Genomic DNA, 26154 nt, shown 5'->3' with positions numbered 1-26154 from the left:
TTATCCAGTGATTTTTTGTAAAAAGTAAAAGTGCAATAAAACTTAAAACAATTTAATAGACAAAAACGGAAATGCTGCTGAAAACAAAATTATTTACTAACAGGCATTGTAACTATGCAACAGCTCAAAAACGTTCATTTGTTAGTTGACATATTAATTTCCCTGCTACTTGCCTTCTCTTGATATACTGAATATGTTACTAAGCAGCTTTGATGGGTTACAATTCACAACTATTGGCTATTGCCATTGGAACTGGTTCAGTGCTTTCCCTAGTTCAGAATACCATCACAACCTCTTGGCAAAGAAAGGACCAAGAAAAGAGCAGAACAGGCTGGGTTATAGTTGTCAAATACTGTTACTCCTTTCTATATTTTAGAGTGGCAGTTGTAGGAGGCTCACAGATCTTTCAGCATTTTAAACGCCACACACAAAAAGCAAGATATTACATAATTCTGTCACGACTCACCTTGTGATTGTAGGAGTCTGCCACATAAAGTAAATTCCTTTTTTTGTCCCATGTTACTCCAAGGGGGTGCTGAAGCTTTGCATTGATTCCTACTCCATCAACATCACCAAAAGCAAATAAATTCTTCAATTTTTTTAAAAAGAAAAGAAACAGCAGTTATTATAACTTGTACAGTGTTTTGCTAGGATATGAAGTGAAAATTCAAATAGCTATAAATGGTATTTAAGTTAAAAGGGAAAATGCTGATTTTCATATAAATAGGGTTGGATACTTCATTCAGATTAGAAAAAAATGACAGTATTTTCAACCTGTATTAATCTGTGGTGCTTAGTAGTTTTACTCACAATACTACATCTGATTAGGAATAGGTCAAATCCACTAGTCTGGTGCTGTTTCCACCCCACTGCCCAACATCTAATTTACATTTTTTTTCTTTTCTCCAATAATCAATGCTTCATCCTTTCTTTCTCCCGGAAACCTTAACATTTATACATAATAGAGTCAGTTCACTTTTCTTAGATGGAGTGTTCCTCATGTTGCTTTATAGTCCCATTTCCTTTGGTTTGACTTTCATTTTGATTCGCAGATAGGCCAAGGATGATCTCTTTTAAATCTTATTAATTTTCTATAATTCACAAAATTGACAGCTTGCTCAGTGTCTGACTGCACTGTGCAAGAGTGACTGTCCTTACCATGGGGTCTCTTTCTCCTCCTACGAGGTGCTTCACTGCTCCATCTTTCAGAGAAACGCTTCTCACTGTACTGCTCTCACTATCTGCTACAAACAAGCAGCTCCAGGGATCTTCAGAGGCCAAGGAAAGGCCTGAAGGTTGGGCAAAACCTGCCTTGTGAGGATAGGCGTTGTTTCGATTCTCTTCATTTCCACTTCCAGCAAACCTAAGGCAGGTTCCTTTTGTTAACTCACTGAAAAAGACAAGTTCATAGGTGGAGTTAACATGTGGTATATTGTGTGCAATTTAGTTCTTAAATAAATGAATGTAAATAATCAAATCAATAGTGATAAGCCTCGTAAAAAATAAACTAGTGATCTTGGCCTACTTAAATTGTTCAAGTCAGCTTTCACTGTCATTTTTCCAACCATTAACTTATTTACTCACTGTGTAGGGAACTTCTTACTTTACTTTGACATACACAAAACTGAAATCACTTTCAAATGTTAAACAAGTAATCCCTGATAGAGTTAGAATTATAAGATAAAAATAATGATCAGATTATTGATGAGATAGGTTGGTTTTACTACCTTAAATTCTTAACTTCTTAGTTTCATACAATATGAGGTTCTTGAAAGGGAACTAAAAAGACTATCTAGCTCTTGATAGTTAAAAGCTTCAATTTGCATTAAAAATGTTTTGTGATCTTGTATATAAATAGAGACTAGCAAAAGGAATTAAAGAATAGTTTTTGAAAGATAGCCAGGTCAGACATTACTATTATATGAAAAATGATATAATTGTACATAATTATCTTACAATTGCATGGGATAATTACGTACAATTATATCAATTGTACAAATCAATTTCTTATATACATTAGGGAAATTTCTATTTAAAGAACTATTGCAATGATTCCTTTTGTAATGCAGAGAAAGTTTTAGACCCTGGCTTTTAAGTTTATGCCAGAGAGATTGTAAGGAAGACATGGTAGTGTGTTGTGTTGAGGGAAGAGAAGCAGTTGACTCAGGACACAAAATGAGAGTCTGTGTAAATCATTTCTGAATATGCAAAAGCCTGAATTCACCATCACTTACTGGCTGATATGTTCCCGTAATAAGTTAGGTAAGGAGCAGGGGACAGAGGCAAAGGGATTTAGCATGCACAAAATATGGCCACTTATTCAAGAAATGTATAAACATAGCAAGTACCATGTATGTAATAACTAATATGCTAAACAAATTAATTGAAAGGAGTCTACAAGGAGTCTTAATACTTTAAAAAAGAGTTTTCTTAATTAAATAAAAAAAAGAGTAGGGAGAAACAATAACTCTTAAAATGCTAAGGGTCATTACTACTTGAAGATCGGTAGTAAAGATAATACATCCTTAAAACTAAAATACAGGTCAGTGTAGTCCTAGTGCCAATTTCCTATTATGAAGGAGAATGACAACTCTACTTATGAGGAAATTTAGGCAGCTCTGGACCATCTCTCTCTAAAACAGCCATCACCCAGAAGAGCATATTCTGGCAACTTCTGTTACTTCTGTTTGCTGTTTACAATTATGCCTCATGCAAAATCTTATTGGTAATCTCACTGTTCAGGCTACTATCATCTCCTGCCTCAATAACAGAAATAGGCTCCTCAGTGGTATCTCTTATCTCTGCCTCTAGTCTTGTTCCACTCTGAGTGCTGCTAGTGTTCTTTCAAAAACACAAATCTAATCGTGTCACTTCCCAGCTTAAACCTTTCTAGAAAGGCTTGTAGAATATCCAAATCCCTTAAAAGTACTCACAAGGCATGGTGTGATCTGGCTTCTACTGACATCACTAGTGCCAATTCTTGCCTGGAAAACTTCCCACTCTCCCTAACTCCTACTACTCTATCAGGTCTCTGTTTAGTTGCCTCTTCCAAGAAGCCCTCCTTGACAACCAAATCTTACTGATGTTGCGTCTTCCGCTTACTTATATAAGGAACAATTTCAATTTTTTTTTTTTTTAAACAGAGTCTCGCTCTGTCGCCCTGGCTGGAGTGCAGTGGCACAATCTCCGCTCACTGCAACCTTCCGCCTCCTGGGTTCAAGCGATTCTCCTGCCACAGCCTCCTGAGTAGCTGGGATTACAGGCGCACACCACCACGCCCAGCTAACTTTTTGTATTTTTAGTAGAGACGGGGTTTCACCATGTTGGTCAATCTGGTCTCGAACTACTGACCTTGTGATCTGCCCGCCTCGGCCTCCCAAAGTGCTGGGATTACAGGCGTGACCCACCGCGCCTGGCCGAACAATTTCAATTTGCAGTGATTCCTTTTGCACACACTAATTTTTAATTGTTTGCTGATCTGATTCTTCCTCTGTAAGTTCGCTGATGACAGCAACCACATCTTTTCATTTTATCCTTAACATAGTGAGCATATTATTTCATCCCTATTGCCTAGCATATAGTATGTTTCATAAATATTTACTAAACGATTAAATGTCGTAACACATTATATAAATGTGTCCAAAGCAACACGCACAAACATAACACACTATTTGGAATATCTGCTATTTTGAATGATCTATATAAATCATGCTTTCTATTAATGGTAACTTGAGATGATCATCTTCCATGGCTATTTGACAGCCTTTCTGGTTAATGGCTTTTACTCATTTATTCTCAAACCCTTACTGAGCTCCTCTTAGGTACCAAATACTGTGCTAGGTACAAGGGACACAAAAATGAATGGGAGAGGATTCTTTCCTTTAAGAGACAGTTTAGTAGGAGGAAATGGCTAAAAATAGGAACAGTCAAAAGAGAGAAGAGAAAGAGGAAGGGGCAGCGGGTTGGGGCAGGAAAACTTAGTGCAGTGATGTAACTACATACCAGGTACGGTGAGGTCACAGAGAAGAGTATGGCCCGTTCTGCCTGGGGTAGTGGGGGAAGAGGAAAGGCTCTAAGGAAAAAATATGAGAAACTTGGCAGACACGACCCTTGCATCCTTATATCCTTGTGACAGCAAAGCCACCTATGTTTACTGTACATGTTAGGCACCACGCCAAGCTCTCCACATGTATTATTAATCCTCAAAGCAAGCCTATGAGGTAATATCAAGAAGGAAACTGAAGCTTTGGAAGTTCAAGTGGCTCTCCTAAACTCACACAGATGATAAATGGCAGAGCCAGGATTCAATCTCAGGCCTGACTACAAAAACTGAGTTATTAAGCACTCTGCTATGTGGTATTCAACTATTTGAATGAATGATTAGAAATAGTTCAACTATGTCTTAAAAGATAAGGGCCCACTGAATATTCTTAGTTCTCTTCCTAGACATTAAGGCGAATGATTCTTTGCAGGTTCCCTGAAGTGAAGTGTGGCCCTAAGACTTACTCTGGCTGATAAAATGAGAGTAGAAGTGATGTGTGTCAGAGTAGAAATTTTAAGAGTCAGTGAGTAACTTACCACCTCTTTCTCTCTCCCTGTGCCAGGATGACTGGCAAAGCTCCCCACAGCTCCAGGCTGTTTCGTCAGCCTGGGCAACAGAGTAGTGGTCCCAGTGAACCCATGCCAGTGAGCAAGAAACACACCTTGCTTTAAGCCACTGAGAATCTGCATTGTGTGCTATTGCAGTATAACCTAGCACATCCTGACTGGTACAGTGAGGATGGTGATTTTGAAAAAAGAAACTCTATGAACACCAAAATAGTACAGTCTACTCAAAGAGAGAGGCTGTCACTTACTTTTTCTTTGGCAGTTTGCCAGAGTCCAGTAGGAGTGCCCATATCTGATGAGTCCCTGCCATGGCTATCCACAAAATGTCACCTCTTTGGACCTCTGAACCTTTATAAGAATAAATCATTATAATTATATACATATCTGGTTAATACAAACACTCCAATGGTTTTAAAATGTTAAATTTATGGAGGATAACAACATGTTTATGAATCATCTGATAAATAAAAATATTTCCAATGTTTCAAGTTATCTTTGAAAATTTTGTTTTCTGGTGAAAGGTTTACACTTTTAGACTTGTAATTTTACCCACAACAATTTCACAGGAATCCAAAGTATTCTCACTAGGAACACGTCCTCTGCATCTCTGCATCTGAACTCTGCCTCAGCAGTTTGTTAATTTTACAGTGAGCATTAACAACATTTTTAAACATTTGATTTCTTATTTTACATGACACAAACTATTAGAAGTGACACTGGCACACATATATTCTGGGGACTGTCTCTGCTTAATCACCTTAAAACTACATCAAAAGCTTTCCACAATTAATTTTTAGTATACCACAGTGTTTCAGCTATTCTAAAGCCACAACCTGGGACTACTAAAATGAACAGGAAACATAAGCTAATAAAATATTCCGTTATTTTAGATATACTGACATTCAAATAAAAGGCTCAAAGCATGTGATGCACTCAGAGTAATGCTTAGAGGCAACAACACTCAAATGTTAGCCATGATCATTTAGTGAATCTGGACCTTAATTTTACAGTATTTGTACTAGGAAAATATAAATACTTTTACAAACTGAACAGCCCTTCAATAGACACCATAGAGGGTAAAAAGTATAATACAACCTCTTCCGCTTAAGAAGTTTGTTAATTTTACAGTATTAACAATGAATGTATTACCAACAGATGATATTTGGTACCTAAGAAAGCATTCAGTTTAAAATTGCTTATTTCTGTTAAACCTACCATAAATCTAAGATAATAAATTTTTTAGTATTAAACAATAAAAATGAATGAGTTTTATGTTCATGCATAGTCATTGGTATTATCAACTATGGAAATGACCAAGTAAAACAAAAACTTTTAGGAGGTAATAGGAATAAAAACATGGAAAGCCCACGAAAATGAACAATCTTACTCATTCTAACTTAATTTGGAATGTTTTCCACTCACAATATTTCAAAGCCTTTACTGGTTCAAATATTGCTTTTTTCTTTTTTTTTTGAGACAGAGTCTCACTCTGTCCCCCAGGCTGGAGTGCAGTGGCACGATCTTGGCTCACTGTAAGCTCCGCCTCCTGGGTTTATGCCATTTTCCTGCCTCAGCCTCCAGAGTAGCTGGGACTACAGGCGTCCGACACCACGCCTGGCTAATTTTTTGTATTTTTAGTAGAGATGGAGTTTCACCATGTTAGTCAGATGGTCTCAGTCTCCTGACCTCGTGATCTGCCCTCCTCGGCCCCACAAAGTGCTGGGATTACAGGCGTGAGCCAACGTGCCTGGCTGGTTCAAATACTTTTAAAATGCTACATGAAAAAATGTAAATGATTATGTTTTCAAGTCCTCTACCCAGTTCTCTCATTTCTCTGAATGAAATGTAATTACTCTTGTGGCAATGTGACAGACCACTAAAAGAAGAGGGCTCCTGAAAGCATTCCTTCACCAATTCCTTAGCTTTGGAACCAGGTGGGTCTGGATTTGAATTGTAGTAGCTACATCACTTTCTAATGTGTGTGCCTCAATTTCCTCATCTGTAAATTGAGCACACCATCACTCTCTACATAAGATTCCTGGAAGGAATAAAACAGTGTAAGCAAAGCACCTAACATGATGCCTGGCACCATGTTAGGTGCTAAACAATTTGCTGTCTTTCAACTTCTATGCCTAGTGTGCTCCCTCCTTTCCCAACCTAGAAAGCTTACATCCAGATATGAACATTCAGATCTCTGCTCAAGCTTCTTCCCTACTCCCTCGCCCCCACCCTACACACACCCATCATTCTTAGCTCCTTACCTTGCCTATTTTTCACTGTAGCGTTTATCACTATCTTACACGTTACATATTTATTAATTTACTGCCTTTCTCTTCTACTGAGCATAAGGTCTAAGAGACTAGCAGCTTTGTTTTATTCACAGTTTTATTAGCAACCCATAGAATAGTGCTTGGCACATGCCAAATACTCAGTAGGTATTTATTTGTTGAATGAGTAAACTTTCCCCTAGAAACAACAAAAAAGAAAAAAAGCCTTAAAACTATCCTAATGATGGCTGGTATTTCCTAATAGTACTACTGATTCATCTCTAATCCCAGAAGTCTGCTATACATGTAAACCTGTGCTATTATCCTCTCAAACAATGATGCTGAATGGGAGTGGCGGCCCACCCTAAAAAATGCTGTGGATATTTGATGGGTAATATATTATATGATAATATAGTCATGCCAGATCATTTACATGATGACTACACTATTTTATTATAAATTACCCTTATTTCTTCTCTATTTTTTATATATATATATAAAAAATACATAGCACAGGTGGATTATATTACCTATGAATTTCACTTTAGGTATGGTAAAGGAGGCTTTTCTTAAAATGTATCATAGGAAGGGGATTTGGGATCTGATAGGGCTGAGAACTCCAAAGCCACCCATAACAATAAAGCCTTTCAATATCTCTAACAAGCTTCCATTCAAGATAAAAACTCTTAGCAAACTAGGATCAGAAAGCAATTTATTTAATCTTATAAAGAACATTTTTAAGAGAGTCACAGCAAACATCCTACTTAAGAATAAAATACTACAAACATCCCCCGAGAATAAAAATGAGACAAAGATACCCACTATCAACACTTCTATTTAACACCTTATGGAGGTCCTAGTTTGTGCAATAAAGAAGGAAAAAGAAGCAAAGTACAAAAAGATTAGAAATAAAACTGTAGTTATTAGCAGATTGCATAATTATGTACACAGAAAATCTTTACAATTTTATAGAGGAATTTAGCAATGTTGTTGGGTATAGGGTCAATTAGCAAGGATAAATTCTTTTATCGGTTTACAGCAGCAAACAAATATAAAAGAAAACTTGTAACGCCATTGAAAAACATCAAACACCTAAGGGTAAATCTAGCAAGATTTATAGCCTTCTACACTGAGAATCATTATTGAGGGAAATACAGACAGATATTTTTATACAACTTATCTTGATTGAAAAGTCAGCTCCAGCCAATGTTAGGACCTTTTGGGTAACATGACTGCAAGCAAGGTTGACCAAGTAAATGAAAATAAAAACACTCCGTCCTTTCAGCTTCTCAGGTCATAAGCTTTGGAGTCACCTTTAATTCCTCCTTTCTCTCACATGTCACGCATGATCCATCAGCAAATTATGTAGGCTCCTTATTCAAAATATATCCAAAATCTGACCACTTCTCACTACCCCCACCTTGACCTAAGCCACCATTAGGGATTACCGCAAGAATTCCTTCCGAACTGGTTAGTCATCCTGTTCCCACCTTGAAAACTGCCTCTTTCTTTCTCTTTCACATCAATGTCCCACTCCAAGAAAATCTCAGAAGGGTGAGTTAGGCAAATTTAGCTCTAAGCTTTAGGAACAAAAACATTTGCTTTTCTTAGCTTGCTTTTAGAGCCTCTGTCTTGGCAAAGGAGAGCTACGTTGGTGCAGAGCTGAGTGAAAGATCAAATTTAACTCCATTATCTAGTTCTCCAAACAGGTCGGTCTAGCTCAGCTGGGGCTTACTGTAATAAGGCAAAAGCTTTCCAGTGATAGATAAAGTATGGGCATTGGTTTAGTTTTGGTCTCTGTGTATTTATTTCCTTCAGATGCCCGAGGAATGAGAAAAAGTAGAGAAGCAGTGGCAGTGTCAGGTCAGGGTTCAGGTGTTTGGAATTCTACATATCAACTTATGAGGATAATGACTATCATCACCCAGGTCACTTTCTGTGTTGATGGTACCGAGCTAATCATTTTACATGGATTATTTCCTTCAATTTAACAATCTTAAGAAGTCTTATTATCATCATCTTCATTTTATAAAAAGCCAGCTTCAAAGAGGCTAAATAATTTGCTGAAATTCACCCAGCTAAACTTGGAAAATGAATTCATTAGTGAATCTGACTCTAGATTATGAGTGTTCTGATGAGAATGAAGGAACTATGGAAGCGAGCTTGTGCTCTTTGGTTCAGTTCTCTGCTTGCCCCCTTTTCGCCCTCCCTTCTGCCTCTGACCCATGGACTTAGCTCTGGTAACAAGCACCCAAGTGCATTTCTGTCTGTGATCAGAAACAGGGATCTGATTAAATGTACCCATAGCCTTCTACTCCGGGATGCATAGTGAGGTTTACCCCTCTGCCTTTCTCTCCCTGTACCCCTGGGAATGGTCTATGGTTGGATAATGTGTTTAAAGTTTATTTTCTAGTCCCTTGCCTTCCCATTTTTGGTTTGGTTCAGACCATCAGCATCTGTTTGTGACACTTTATGACAAAATTCTTATCTTATAGAAAACAGTGACAACAGCAAACAAACACGAATATTATATTACGCTTTCTATGCACCAGACACTGTTCTAAGTGCTTTACATATATTAATTCTTATCCTCATGATAAGCCTTTCAGGTAGGTACTATTTGTATCGTCAATTTAGATAGGGAAGTTGAGGTATAAAGAGGCTATGAAACTTGTCCAAAGTCACACAACTACTAAGATGTGGACCTGCAAACCTAGCTGGTCTGGCTCCAGAGTCCCTGCTCACAGCCACCGTGCTAGAACTGAAGAGTTTGTTTTTGTAAACAAAAAAAGTTAAAAAAAAAAAAAAGTGGGCTGGCATTTATGTCTATCAAAGTAACAAGAGTCATATTAACAATTTACAACTGTTCATCCTGGAGTGTGGACTCCAAAGCACATAGTTCCATCACTGAGTACGGGTATTAGTTTTGTTCCCTCTAACAAGAATGTGGTAATCATGAACATTTCCATTTTAAATTAAGAGTATACTTAGACCTACACAACAAACCTGCACACATACCCCCAAATCTAAAATAGAAGGTAAAATTACAAAAAAGAGTGCACTTAATATTACTAACTTTCAACAGTCACAAATTAAAACTTTTTTAAAAGGACAATAACAGAGGCTGAAAAGGTTTTAAGAATATTTTTAAAGGCAAAACTCACTCATAATTATCAGTAGAGATCAGAGAAATATTATTAGAAAACAGAAATAAAATCAACAAAAGAAATATGAACATGAAAATTACCTGAAATCCAGCTTTTAAAAAATTCTGTCATTTTAAGCACCTATGACTAGAATCCTCCTAAGAGCATCTGTGAAATTCTCCATCAGTGCTTCTACACAGATTTGCTTCTACAAAGTCTCTAAACCTCTTAGGAATCAAAGTCTTAAGCCACTAGGGAAAGGCAGCAAAGCTGGTCATTTTACAGAGAGCACAGGAAAACACCATTTACAGCTGTGGGAAAAGGAGATGAAAAAATGCTCTACTGCCACCAAGCAGAGTTCTCATTCTGCTAGGGCAGAAGCAGGAGGCTCCCCAAACCAATCGCAGACACCAGATAGAGTTTAGCTGCCAGAAAGAGGAATAGCAACAATGAAAAAGCTCCCTGCATCCTTTCCTCAAGGCCTAGGCACTCAGGGCCTTCCCAAGACTGAGGCTGAACAACAGAGAACACCCCTATCCACAACACAAGCCTGGGGCAGAATAACAACCAGTAGCAGTCTATCCCTGGGACAGCTGCAAGAATGGAGAGAGGGAACCACCACGTGGCTTCGTTGTACAGGGATGACTGAAAGCTGAGAAACACTGAGAAAACCCTCCATCTAATCTAGGCCCATGTACTGAAGCAAAATCAGAAGGCAACAGCTGCCCAACTAGAGGAATTTTTAAAATATGGTGCACTGACATAGCAATAATAAAACCAAGGCCCAGCTCAGCTCCTGACCAAATTGACTCAATCTTTCATAAGTACTATTTATCTCAGCCTCTATTGTTTTATACAAGATGACTGACATATAATAAATAATGAGAAGACACACATAAAAGCAAAAAAATTATCCACTTCCAAGTAACAAAGGAATGATCAGAAACAGACTTGAGGATAGTCCCCAAATTTGGAACTATCTAATACAGACTTTGAAATAACTATGCATAGAATGTTAAAGAACCTAGAGAAAAAGGTGGCCAACACACCTAAATAGATAAGGAATTTCAGCAGAGATGAATCTGTAAGAAATGCAAATGTTATATTAAAAAGGCATAATATTAGAGATGAAAAATTCCTTCTACAAATGATATGGTTTGGCCATGTCCCCACCCAAATCTCATCTCCAATTGTAATCTGAATCGTAATCCCCACATGTCGAGGGAGCGACCTGGTGGAAACTGATTGAATCACGGGGTTAGTTTCCCTCATGCTGTTCTCATGAGAGTGAATGAGTTCTTACGAGATCTGCTTGCTTGGTAAGTGTCTGGCACTTCCCCTTTGGTACTCTCTCGGCTGCCTGCTGAGTAAGATGTGCCTTGTTTCCTCCTCACCTTCTGCCATGATTTTAAGTTTCCTGAGGCCTCCCCAGCCATGCGGAACTGTGAGTTAATTAAACCTCCTTTCTTTATAAACTATAGTCTCTATAGCAGTATGAGAATGGACTAATACAACAGGCTCATCAGTTGACTAGACACAGCTGAAGAAAGAATTAGTGACTCTGAAGATAAATTGGTAGAAATTACCAATACAAAAAGAAAAAAAAGAAGAGTGAATAAAAAGAACGCCATATGCAAGAGTTATTGAATATAATATTAAGAGGAAATCTAACATATGAGTAACTGAAGTCCCAGAAAGAGAAAGGAAGGGGCAGAAAAAAATATCTGAAGTGAGAATTTCTTGAAAATAATGAACATCAAACCACAGACTCAAGAACTCCAAGCAGGATAATTCTTAGATATATCAAACTGCTGAAAACCAAAGATTAAATCTTAAAAGCAACCAGATAAAAAAAATACACTTTACATATAAAGAAAAGAGATAATATTAAAACAGATGTCTTGTGGAAAACTATGTAAGTCAAAAGACAATGGAGTTTTATCTTTAAAATATTAAAAGAAAAAAATGTTAATCTAGATTCACATATGGAGTAAAAATAACTTTCAAAAATGAAAGCTAGATACTTTTTCAGACCAGAATAAAGGCAAGAGAAGTCACTGCCAGCAGACCTGTGTCATAAGAAGTTCTTCAGACAGAAGCAATGACTCCCAACAGACATTTGGGACTTTAGGAAAACAGCCACTGTGGAAAACAGTCTGGCAGTTTCTTGTACACATTCACTTACCATATGACCCAGTAAGCTCATTCCTAGGCATTTGCCCAAGAGAAGTGAATGCACATTACCACAAAACAAGAACTGTGCACATATGTTTATGGAGGTTTTTTATAGCCACTGAAAACTAGAAATACCTTCAAATGTCTATCAACTGGTGAATGAATAAACAAACTGTGGTAGAGCCATACAATGAACTACTACTCAGTGAAAAAAGAGAACAAATTACTGATACATGGAACCACAGGGATGAATCTCAAAAGCATTATGCTAAATGGAAGAAGCCAGACATGAAAGATGACAGAGAATAGGAAAGAGATCACTGCTGCCAGTTGTTGGGGTCAGTGTGGTGATGGTGGGGGGAGACTCAACAACAGGCTATGAAATAACTTTCTGGGATGAAAATATTCTGTATCTTGACTGTGGTAAAAGTTACAAGACTGCACATATTTGTCAAATTTCACAGAATTATATACCTAATAAGGGTAAATTTTACTTTATATAAATTATACCTAATTAACCTAAAAAAACTTAATACCAAGTCAATGTGATAAGGCAGTGTAAGAATCTTCTCTCAAATTTTAGACATAAAGATATAACTTCTTAACAAAACAAAAATGTATTAGTCATACCGCATCAAATTTATTCCTTCAAAACTTCCTGTGTCATCTGATTTTTTTAAAGCAAAAATATTTTTTTCTTGGTATTTTATATCATATTAATAATGGGAGTCAGAGAAGCATATTATTGAAGCACATAAATACCAACACTGTAGATTATCAGACTAGCATACTAAATAGTTGGATTTCAACCATTAAAGGTTGTAGAAGAATGGCTAAATTTCTATCTAGGGAAATTGTTGATTAAAGGGCCAAGAAAGGTTAATGGGATTCTGGTACATTATCCTTTCTATAAATGACTCAAAATCAGGTAAAGTCTTAAAGTACTTAGATACTGATAGGGGTTTTGGCTGGGCGCAGTGGCTCACACCTGTAATCCCAGCACTTTGGGAGGCCAAGGTGGGCGGATCACTCAAGGTCAGCAGTTAGAGACCAGCCTGGCCAACATGGTGAAACCCCATCTCTACTAAAAATACAAACATTAGCTAGGCATGGTGGTGCACACCTGTAATCTCAGCTACTCGGGAGGCTGAGGCAGGAGCATCGCTTGAACCCGGGAGGGAGAGGTTGCAGTGAGCTGAGATCACGCCACTGCACTCCAGCCTAGGTGATAGGGTGAGACTCAGTCTCAAAAAAAAAAAAAGAGAGATGCTGATAGAGGTTTCAACCTTAGTGTCTTTCAGGTTGCTGTCTGGTATGAATGGAGTCAACAGAGACCTGATACACATTTTAGAAACATTACAACGTACCTGCTGAAAAAAATGAACTTACTGTAGTAATTATTTTTGGTGCATGATGTTCTGACCATATTAAGAATGACAATTAAAAAATGAACACAGATAAAACGTAATTTTGTAAAAGTCACTTTATACTAATTATTTTATGACTGTACAGTATAGTTAGGTTAAATATTCAGATACTATTTAAAATACATAAACACATGCATTTACATATTACATGTAGATTTAAAATAATGAGATATTTCTAGTCTCTTTCCTACATCTCTTTTTTCAAATTTTTAATTGACCAATAATAATTGTGTACATTCGTGGGGTACGTCATGTTTTGATCTATGTGTACACTGTAGAAAGATTCACTCAAGCTAAATAACATATCTATGACCTTACCAACATTTTTTTCTCTGGTGCAAATGTTAAATATTCTTTTAGCAGCTGTGAAATAATAACTACAGGTCAGTCACCATGCAGTGCACAATTATCTCTAAAACTTATTCCTCCAACTGAAACTTTGTACCCTTTGATCAACCTCTTCTCTTTCCCCATACCTTTCCCTTATTCCTAGCCTCTAGCAACCCCTTTTCTACATTCATTTTCTGAGATTTTCTTACAATTTTTTTAAATTTATTTTTTATTTTAAAATTTCTTTTGTAGAAATAGTGTCTCGCTATGTTGACCAAACTGATCTCAAACTCCTGGCCTTAAGAATTCCTCTCACCTTAGCTTCCCAAAGTGCTGAGATTACAGGCATGAGTCATCATGCCCAGCCTAAGACTGATGTTTTCAGATTCCACAAGTAAGATCATACAGTATCTGTCTGTGTTTGGCTTATTTCACTTAGCATAATGTCCTCTGCTTCCATCCATGTTGCCATGAATGACAGTATTTAAAGCTGTATAGTACTCCAGTGTGTAGATACACATTTTCTTTTCGTTGTTTTAGACACGGAGTCGTCCTCTGTTGCCCAGGCTGGAGTGCAGTGGCGTGATCTCGGCTCACTGCAACCTCTGCCTCCCAGGTTCAACTGATTCTCCCACCTCAACCTCCCAAGTGGCTAGGATTACAGGCACCTACTATCATGCCCGACTAATTTTTGTATTCTTGTAGAGACGGGGCTTCACCATGTTGGCCAGGCTGGTCTTGAACTCCTGACTTCAGGTGATCTGCCCACCTCGGCCTCCCAAAGTGCTGAAATTACAGGCATGAGCCACCAGGCCCAGCCTTAGATATACATTTTCTTTATCCATTCATCCACTGATGGACACTTGGGTTGCCTCCATATCTTAGCAATTGTGAATAATGCTGAAATAAATATAGGAGTGCAAATATCTCTATGACATAGCAATTTTAATGCCTTTGTTAAGTTGGACTGCTGGATCACATAAATATTCTATTTTTAGTTTTTTGAGGCACCTCCATACTATTTTCCAAAAGGTCTGTATTAATTTACAATCCCAACAGTGTACAAAGGTTCTCTTTTTTCCACATCCTCATCAACATTTATCATTTGTCTTTTTGATAAAGTCATTCTAACAGGTGTAAGGTAATACCGCATATTGCTTTCGTTCTCATTTCCTTGATGATTAGAGATGATCAATATTTTCTCATATATCTGCTTGCCATTCATATCTCTTTTGAGAAATGTTTGTTGATACCCTTTCCCTATATTTTAGTCAGGTTGTTTTCTTGATATTGAGTTGTTTGAGTTCCTTACATATTTTGGATATTAGCCCCTTATCGGTTACATGGTTTGCAGATATTTTCTCCCAACCCATAGGTTGTCTCTTAATTCTGTTAATTGTTTTCTTTGCTGTATAGAGCGTTTTAGTTTGATGCAATCCCATTGGTCTATTTTTGCTTCTGTTGCCTGTGTTTTTGGAGTCCTATCCAAAAAATCATTCATTGCCCAGATCAATGTTGTAGAGTAGAGCTTTTCCTGTTTTCTTCTTGTGACTTTACCATTTCAGGACTTATAAGTCTTTAATCTATTTTGAATTGGTTTTTGTATATGATAGGGTCCAATTTCATTCTTCTGCATGTGGATATCCAATTTTCCCAACACCATTTGTAGGAGGAATCGTCCTTTCCACATTGTGTGTTCTTGGCACTTGTGTTGAAAATCATTTAACTGTGAATACTTGGGTTTATTTCTGGGTTTTCTATCCTGTTATATTGGTTGATATGTGTGTTTTTATAACAGTACCATGCTATTTTGATTACAACAGCTTCATAGTTTGAAATCAGGAAGTGTGATGCCTCCAGCTTTGTTCTTTCTGCTCAATAATACTTTGGCTATTCAGGATCTCTTCTAGTTCCATATATATTTTAAGATAGTTTTTTTCTATTTCTAAGAAAAACGACAACACAGTTTTGATAGAAATTACACTGAATCTGTAGAATGCTTTGGGTAGTATGAACATTTTAACAATATTAATTCTTCCAATCCATGAACATGGGATATCTCTCCATTTATTTGTCTTCTTCAAATTATTTCATCAATGTTTTATAGTTTTCTGTGTACAGATCTTTCCACCTCCTTGGTTAAATTAACTCTTAACTATTTTATTTTTTTAAATGCTACTGTCAATGAAATTGTTTTCATAATTTCCTTTTTGGATAGTCCACTCACTGTTAATATATAGAAACACTATTAATTTTTGTATGTTGATTTTCTTATCTTTAACTTTACAAAATTTATCAGCTCTAATAGTCTTTTGGTGTAGTCATAACGATTTTCTACATATAAGATCATGTCCATCAGCAAACAGAGACAATTTCACTTTTCTTTTCCCATATGGATGCCTTTTATTTCTTTTTCTTACCTAATTGCTCCTCCTCCCATAAGGAACCACTAGCATAAAAATGTACATTTATCATTCTTCTTACTTTTTAACTTTATTATGTCTGAATGGATCTCCCAGTGCTTGTATTAAATGCTATTGTACTTGCTATAAAAGAAATCACATTGTAGATTTCTACAAATAAATTATATTGTACATATTCTGTAACTTTCTTTTATTACTCAAAATATCCCTTGTTATATTTGTCCATGCTGCTAAATGTAGCTGTAGTTTGTTTACTTGCACTATAGAACAGCTCATGTAATAAATAACATCACACTAAATACAATTTAGTAAAAATAATCATAAGTAAAGCAAATAAGGCAGGGAGGTAAAAGTGAAAAGTACTGGTGAAGATTTAGCCCTGGAATTATTTAGAATTGCTAGTGCATGGTAATAAAATGGAGACTGAGTTTTAGTTCACTGTATATTTCAAAATTCTCTACATATGAAGTATCCCTTTAGTCGGATGCACTGCTCCTACTATACCATCCCCCTTGGTGAGCTACAAAACAAATTATAAATGTTTACAACACACAATTCCACAAATAGAATTCTCAAAAATAACCTATATAAAATACTTAAGTGTTAAGTGCAGGTAGTACTAGAAGTTCACTCATTTATTTTATGAATTTTTAAGTGCTTTATAAAAGTTAATAACAAAAAAAGTAGGGTCTTTGAATCATAATTAAATTGGCATCATAAAAGAAAATTATCTCAAATGTACAGGCTTTCAACTAAGCAGGTACTTATATACTCTTCAAATATATGAAGACAACACCAACCATTTAGTCCAAAATTCCATTTTCGATGTATTCTAACTTTGTTTACTCATCAATCCAATTTTAGACATGTAAATGACCATCTCAGTATCACTGACAGCCAATAAAAAATAAGAATACTAATAAGAGTACTCCTGGATTTCTTTTAGTCAATTAATATAAATAATAAAGGTAACATTACGTTTCATTCATTATCAATGTCTACACAATTCAGTAGGGTAAAAGTTCAGTTGTTCAAAAGAAGCTATCATACTTTAATATAAATTTTTTAAATCTAAAGCAAAAGCAGCTGCCTCTTTTTCTTTTCCAAACTAGAGTATATAATGACACTGTAAGTTCCTTATTTATGAATAATAAATTTATTTTTATTATTACTGATTACTGTTTATGAATAATCTTTTGAAGTTCTGAAACTATAATCCTTTCAATATAAGAAATTCAGAACTACATTAATTGGAGGGTGCATCTAATACATAATTCTTCAGAGTAACACATAGTCTATCTTACAGATAAAATAAAATAGGTAGTATTATATATAATACATACTCTAGTATATATAATATATACCTATATTACTGCTAGCTTTGTTTTTACACAATTAACAAACTCTGAGGCATAGGTATAAAAGTATAAAATAAAGCAATTAGCAATAGAATTAATCCAAATGACCATCTCAAGAATATTTTTAAAACTTATATGAAGCAAAATTTACTTTTACATTTAATGTCAAAAGTTCACATACCTGATGTTCCAAAAACTACATCCCAAGGGGAACTAATGGGTTGTTGTTCTCCTTTTGCTCCACCTTCTTTATCTGTACCTTGAATTCCAATGCCAGCTACAGTACTCACCCTCTCAGCCTCTAGGTCAATCTACAGAAATTGAAAGGATGGTTTTATGCAAGGAAAGTTACTTTTGCTTTTGTCTTTTGCTGTGTAAAGATTTTCAATAGAACATTTAGAGTATATGTGCAATATAAAGTTTTATTTTAAAAAAGGCCAATCAATTACAGCATGAACTTCTTATTCAAAAGCACATAATCAGTCCCTTTCATTTCCCCACCTGTCCATTCTTCCACTTTTCCCCTCTTATCCCCGTCTCCCATCATGCCTCCAGATCTGGCATTGACCTCATCTTAACTAAACAAAAATTTTTAAATGAAATTTTAAAACACAATGTAGCAAAATACATGTTTCTACAAATTAAATGCACATATTTCAATTGTGCTCAGTTAGTGATTGACACATACTAAAACTTGTATGTGCCAAGCACCGATCCAACAGTGAGGAAGCCAACCAGCCATCCAGCCATACTCATAACTATATGACGATTTTAATATTTTAGAGAAAACTAAAACACAGATCGTTAGGTAACTTTTTCAACATCCCACAGTTGGTAAGTCAAGAATCTGGGACCTGAACCCAGGTAGTTCCATGACACTATATCGACTTTACTTCATAAACTGAAAACTAATATATTCTACTGGGAAAATATGTTCTGCTTTCATCTCCTGATACCCTCTCCCCAACATTGTATTGGGAAAATTTTCAAACACACAGGAAAGTTAAACGATTTTTGTAACAAACATCCATATACCTACCACTTAGATTCTATTCAATATTTCACTTAATTGCTTTATTATATATTTTATCCAGCTATCAACAGAAAGAAATTTTCCTTACTTCACAGATATCTTATTCCTCAAAGTTACACCAAATATTACACTTTTAGGTAAAATTTACATGTATTCCCTTTAAGATTATGAGCATCACAAGATACCCACCATCAATGCTAATGCTTAAAAGCAAGAGAGGTACTGGTCAGCAATATAATAAAAGGCAACAGGAAGTTTAATATCATAAGGGAACTTGTTTTTGCAGACAATTTGTTTACATAAGAAACAAAAGATTTTGGCAGAAATGGATAAGCTGGTCTTAAAATTCTTATCAAATTGCAAGGGACCTAGGATAGCCAAAACCATCTTGAAAAAGAAGAAAGTGGGAGGACTTATACTTCCCAATTTCAAACCTTATTAAAAGCTATAGCAATCAAAACAGTAAGGTACTGGCATAAAGACAGAGAGATCAATGGAATAGACCTGTCCATACATCTATGATCAACTAATTTTTAACAAGGCTGCTACGGCTATTCAATGGAGAAAGAATAGTCTCTTGGATAAATCTTTCTGGGGTAACTGTATATCTGCATGTAAAAGAATGAAGTTGAACCCTTACTTCACACCATATACAAAAATCAACTCAAAATGGATCAAAGACCTAATTATAAGAGCCATAACTAAAAGACTTTTAGAATAAAACACAGGGGTAAATAATTGTGACCTTGGATTTAGTAATGGATTCTTACGACAACAAAAACATAAGCAACAAAAGGAAAAAATGGACAAATTAGTCATCATCAAAATTTAAAACTTCTATGCATCAAAGAACATGATTAACTAAGTATAAATGCAAGCAGAAAAATGTGAAAAATCATTTGCAAATCATATATCTGATAAAGAACTTGTACCTAGAATATATAAAGGATTCTTACAGAAAAGACAACCCAGTTAAAAATTTGGCTAAGAATCTTAACAGACACTTCTCAAAGATATAAAAATGGCCCATAAGCACAGGAAAAGGTGCTTGACATCATTAGTCATGAGGGAAATGCATATCAAAACCACAATGAGATGCCACTTCATATCTAGTAGGATGGCTAAAATTTTTTAAAACTGAAAAATAACAAGTGACACTGAACACATAGAAAATTGGAACCCACATATATTTCGAGTGGGAAGGTAAGATGGTGCAATTGCTATGGAAAATAATTCAGCAGCTCTCAAAAAATTAAATACAAAACATGTAACTCCTCAATACCAGTTCTAGGTATCTACCCATGACAAATGAAAATGTATGTCCATGTAAAACTTATATATCAATGCTCACAGCAAGATTATTCATAACAGCCCAAAATAACAAAATATACAAAATAGCCAAAAAACAATCTAAATATCAATGGTGAATTGGTAGATAAAATGTCATATTCACACAACAGAATACTATCCAGCAATACAAAGGAATGAACTACTGACGTGCCACTTCACACATGAACTTTTCATTATGCCAAATGAAAGAAGCCAAATACAAGAAAACATATATAATTCTATTTAAACAAAATGTTTGGAAAAAGCAAATTTACAGAGACAGAAAGTAAATTAACAGTTGCCTAGGGATGGGAGGGGATAAGGACTATCTGTAAGTGGTCATGTGGGTTCTTACTTGGGGGATGAAATGTTTTAAAAACCACATATGGTTACAGTTGCAAAACCTGTTAAATTTACTAAAAACTAATGAATTGTAGATTTGAAATGGGTGAACTTTATGATATATAAAATATAGCACAATAAAGTAATTAAAAATATAAACAAAACACTTTGTTTACAAGATCACGTACAAATAAAAAGTAAGCATTAAAAATATCACAATGGGTATGTTAATGTAAGGGGAGTGACAGTGGGGGGTATGGGCAAGTAGGAGAATTTATAATTTAAATAAATTATTCTAAATGAGAAGGGTCTGCATGAAACTATGTTTGTGAACCGTGAATGGAGAAGTGTAATCAACTCAATCCTCTGCAAATGAGGTCTTAAACAAAAATAAAACACAACAAATATTCTTGTATTTTTAAATGGAAAAAATTCTACTTTCCATTTCTGCAGACACCATATTAAGTCATATAATAGAGAACAATTTCAGGTAACCTAAATTTGTTGTGATTACGCTACTTAAATGCATAAATATTTGAAATGCAGCACATGGTCAATACTCCAAAACCCATTAAGTTGTAAAGCAAGAGAAATGACATACAATTAGAAAAGAAGGACAAGTACTCCCTGAATGTTGCAGGCTGGCTATTTTACCAATTCAATACACCATTAGAGGTCTAGCCCCTCTGATGAATTATAAAAGCATACAACCCCAAAAAGATAATGATAAAGAAATACTAATCATTAAAAATTCAGTAATAAAAAACCCCACTTTTCCATAAAATATACACAATGGAAACATTAGTCCTATGAACAGTTCTGCCTATAAAGGGATCTCTGGTCAAATAAGTTTAGAAATGCTGCACAAATATCTCCCTATTAATGCACTCAACAACACATTAGCATATTTAAGTCTGGAAGAAGAAAGTCTCCAAGACTTTAAAAAACACGTCTGCTTTAATGTATTAACCCACAAAATCTGTTTTTCATGTAACACTTTTATATTAAGAGGAATACACACTTTCGAAAGTGCTTCATGAAACAGTATTATTTGCTCACAAATTCATCCAACAAATATCTGTTGAACACCTACCATAGGCCAGGTCTTTTCTAGATGCCAGTATTTAGTAGTAGACAAAACATATTTCTAGCCCTCAGGAGGACTTACAGTACAGTCGCTATCATTATATATTATATGTATTTTTTTCTACTATGTGTATATAGGTGATAATATTGTCAAATAAATGAGGATAAATGTCAATACTGAAAGAAACAGTGAGAAAAACAAGGAAGTATCTGAAACAATGTATTTAGACAGGATGAGTATGACGAACTTATTTTCCAAACACATAGCAACTTAAAGACCAATGGTTTAGCCAAAACAGCCACAGGTAGGAAATACTTGAAATAACTGAGTACATCTACAATGAAATGTGATATAGTCATATCATTCAGGTGACTAATATGCAAAAAAATAAAGTTAGAAAAACCTACAAAACATTATGTATGCATAGTATCGTTACCTTTGTTTAAAAAAATTCTCTACAAATAGGCTTTTTAATATCAATTTATTTTTATAAGAGTAGAACATTTCCAAAAAGACACACACTTTAACAGTGGATGGTTACCTCTGGGAAACTGGAATTGATGGTCAGGGGACTTTCTTTTTAGCTTTATGTATTAGCTGACTTTTTAGAAATAAGAACACATATTACTTTTATAATAAGATAAAACAAGTTTTAAGACGAATTGGCTAATCAGTATTTCCAGCCAAAGCATAAGAGTTGAAGAGAAGCAGGAGTGATATGATTTTTTTTCTAGTTTGAGAAAATTTAACTGAAAAAGGACAAAGGATCATTGTAAACTAGTAGTTAGGAAAATACTTCAAAATGAGGAGCTTTTGAGTGGTTAGGGACACAGCTTTGAAACAAAGGGTTAAAAAAAGAACTCAGTGGGGTTTTCTTTTGTGGTAACGACATACTGACACAAATAGCAACAGGATACTTGAGAATAAAACTAAAGTAAGTACCTCAAAAAAAGCAGAACAAGGACATTGACATACATAAGCATCACCCTTTAACTTCAAATATTTAATGTAGCAAATACAATTCATTTTTTCTGATTATAAGTATTAAAACAAATTTAAAATGAAAATTACCTTTCTTATAAGGTGGTTTTCAGTGTCTGCCACATATATGATATTATTCATTATGGCTACACCCTGTGGAGAATTGAAAGTTGATTCTGAAAATATTCCATCTTTTCTTCCAGGGTTGGGTCCTAAAATGAGATAAAATTTCTCACTTAAGAAGTGATCTCAAGGTAAAACAAAACAAAACAAACTTGTATTTAATGCTGGGATTTTAATATTTAATATTTAATATAAAAACATGGTATGTCCATATAAAAACTAAAATGTTCCTCAAGGACCATTTTTCTTAAGAGTGAGTTTTGCTAATGACAGGGCTCATAGTGTAATTACTAGTGCACTTAAGCATAGTAGCATATAGTGAAGAAAATAATTTTAAAAGCATTCTAATTATCCATTACCTAGACTACAAAGATTTAAAAATAACTCCAATTATTCAACAGATGAACAATTTTTAACATTTTTGAAAGATATGCTCCTTGGATAATACAAGCCCTTTCCCTAGAAAAATACACATGGCTAAATTGTTGCAAACAATCCTAGATCCTGAAGACCACTGAAGCCTTTCCTTTAGGAGCCCAAGGACCCCAGATGAAGAATCCTTATCTACTATTTCACTTTGTCACAAAGTCCTACGATATATCGTACACACTATGAGAGAGAGTGATTCTAGTACACTTCTCAGTTTTAACAATTCATGTAGAGTTTCAAGGGTGGAGAGCATAACACAATAAAATGTAATTGTTACTCCCCTGGCCAGCAAACAAGCCATTCAAGGCCTCTAAATCAGCAGTTCAAACTGCTTTGTGGAACTCCATCGTCCGAGGCAGCCATAAAAAGGTAGTGTAATGGAGTGGCTAGAAAACAAACTCAAGGCCTGGTACAGTGGCTCACACCTGTAATCTCAGCATTTTGGGAGGCCGAAGCAGGCAGATCACTTGAGGTCAAGAGTTCGAGACCAGCCTAGCTAAAACAATGAAATCCCATCTCTACTAAAAATACAAAAAATTGGCCAGGTATAGTGGCAGGTACCTGTAATCCCAGCTACTTGGAAGGCTGGGGCAGGAGAATTGCTTGAACCTGGGAGATGGAGGTTGCAGTGAGCCGAGATCATGCCACTCCACTCCAGCTTGGGTGACAGAGTGAGACTCCGTCTCAAAAAAAAAGAAAACGAACTCAAGAGCCCAATAGACCCTGTCTAAATCCCAGGTCTGTCTCTTTCTAGCTGGTGGTTTGGGCAAGTTCTTTGTGTCTCAGTTTTTCTTCTGTAAAATGGAACTAATTACCTAACTCATAGCATTGTGCAGGCAAAAATGAGTTCATACAAGTAAAATGTTTCGAATAATGCCAGACATATAGTGTCTGCTGTAATTATAATTGTTAATAATACTATTATTATTGTTGATATTGATAAGAGTTCCCTGAAAAAAAAGGGAGAGTTCTGTGGTTATGCGAGATTGGAAAAGATTGCGTACTATACCCCCTCATGAGGAAAATTAGCAGAGTAAAAAATTCGAGAAATATTATACCATCACCAACAAAAATCTGTTAGATAACATTAAAGTAGTGTTTCCTGAGTGTATCTGACCAAATAATTCTTTTTTAAAAATTAAAGAATAACTATATCAAAAGGTAACAGTATTTCTAGAAATATGTTTGGGTAGTATAGCTTGCTTGGTTTCTCTTTCAACAAAGAAATATGTTTGGGCAGTGTAGCTTGGTTTCTCTTTTAACAAAGAATATTCACCTACACTATTTTGAAAATCACAGAATCTATTAAACACTTTAAAACCACTTAAGTTCAAGCTGCTAAAAAAGACACTTTTTGAGTAACAATTCAATTCTCATAACTGCCTGTCATAAATCAAAATACCAAGTAGCCAAAACAAAACAAACACCACAAAACACAACACCTACTGTATCTTGGCACATTAAGAATAACATCAGGGCATAGGACTACAACTAGCTTTTTTATATTAGGAACTGAGACATTCCTACTTTATGTACTAATGCTGCATATATTACTAAAACAGGACTGACTGCAAAGAGATGAATTACTTTTGTCTTTGACTAACATGTTGTCAGATGTCAGTTTGGATAAGTAAGATTAATAAGAATGTACTCCGTAGAGTTTATTAATTATGTACATGTAACCAAGAGGTAGTTTTAGATCTAAGACCAGGGAGATATAGAATAAAATGATCTATGCTTGCATGATACTTATACTCTGCTATACCTATTTCTATTCTGGAAATAGACCCAGACACATGTTCAAGTTCTTATGGAAAGAAAGAGAGAAAAGTAAAATTATGCATAAATTCTAGCTTAATTATTTTATAAACTACTTCTCAAGTTCATGGGGCACTGACATGATCTTTAAAAAGATATGGCTACATTTTATTGGAAAGTGAAACATAATACTTCTACTTAAAATGTCTGAAATCCAAAATTATGTTTTCATAAGAAACAGTAAGTACAGCAGTTAAAAAAAAAAAAAAGATAGAATATACAAATGTATCTAAAAGCTGAACTATTTCCTCTTTTTCACCTGGAGCTTTTTCAGTGTTTCTGTTTGTTTTATGAGGGAGTGAGAAGAGGTTAATTCAGACATCATGCATTAACTAACAAAAAATTTTTGTTAGGAAGTTAAGTCAATGTATATCACTTTTCTATAATTAGTTTTCATTTAGACATTTCAACTTTTATATTTACCTGAGCTATTTTTTTTTACTGTAAAACATATTATATATCATAATCAGAAGCTTTACCTCCAATGCTATATTGAATTTGTCCATTCTTCCAAACGACCAAAATTCTATGATGTCCAGTGTCTGCTATTACCAATCTATTAGTAACTTGGTCTACTGTTACTTTGCCAGGAAACAGCAATGGTGAAGGTGGCAAAGAATCTTTATAGAGTTTTATTCCAACTTTATCATCTCTGATCTGCCCCCTGTCTTTGTAATACTTTAAAGCAATTGAAGTATATAAAAATAATTTATCTTTGTGTCCCTCTCCAATCAAAGAAAACAACATGTTTCCGCGAGGTCCAAGTATGACTAGAGTTGGCCAGCAGGAAACTTCTAGTTCTTGCCAAAGGCTGGCATGTGCATCATTAACCACAGGGTGGGTGATGTTGTATCGAAGAACAGCACTCTTAATGTTATCCAGGACTTTTTCATTTGGAAACTTAGCTGAGTGAACACCAATAATGAGAAGACCATCTGAAAGGAAAACATTATATGTTAAACATTATTAAATATTTATGTTTGAATATCATCATCCACACATTAGGTTTTGGGTCACTAATATTAAAAGTCCATAGATCAAAAAAAACAAAAAGTAGAACTACGCTGGGATCTTCAACTGCATTTTAACACACATACAAAAAACTTACAAATTTAAATCTCGTAACAATCTTGATTATCACATAAAAACACATATCAAATTCATATGGTTATTGAAGGATTAAAACTCCTTTTTTCTTTTAGTTAGATAACGCTATAAAAATAATCTTTATTTTCTTATTAAATGTGGAAATTTTTTCCACCTATAATAAGCCCCTTT

The 26154-nt window shown here is 35.2% G+C and overlaps 1 protein-coding gene across 11 annotated transcripts in view; it reads right to left on the bottom strand.

The window, feature by feature from the left end:
- NHLRC2 (NHL repeat containing 2) overlaps nt 1-26154 on the bottom strand; it is a 53177-nt gene that overhangs the window by 5983 nt on the left and 21040 nt on the right. For all 11 annotated transcript variants that reach the window (XM_074002766.1, XM_074002769.1, XM_074002765.1 and 8 more), the window contains 6 exons: nt 25356-25811; nt 22597-22718; nt 17916-18045; nt 4857-4956; nt 1159-1390; nt 467-589 (listed from right to left, as the gene is read on the bottom strand). In XM_074002766.1, the coding sequence (XP_073858867.1) occupies nt 467-589; nt 1159-1390; nt 4857-4956; nt 17916-18045; nt 22597-22718; nt 25356-25811 (1163 nt within the window). The remainder of the gene's footprint in view (nt 1-466; nt 590-1158; nt 1391-4856; nt 4957-17915; nt 18046-22596; nt 22719-25355; nt 25812-26154) is intronic.

Source organism: Macaca fascicularis, chromosome 9 (assembly GCF_037993035.2).
Source record: "Macaca fascicularis isolate 582-1 chromosome 9, T2T-MFA8v1.1".
NCBI classification, from domain to species: domain Eukaryota; kingdom Metazoa; phylum Chordata; class Mammalia; order Primates; family Cercopithecidae; genus Macaca; species Macaca fascicularis.
Note: the sequence above shows the minus strand (reverse complement) of the source record. Positions and strands in the feature narration are given on the sequence as shown.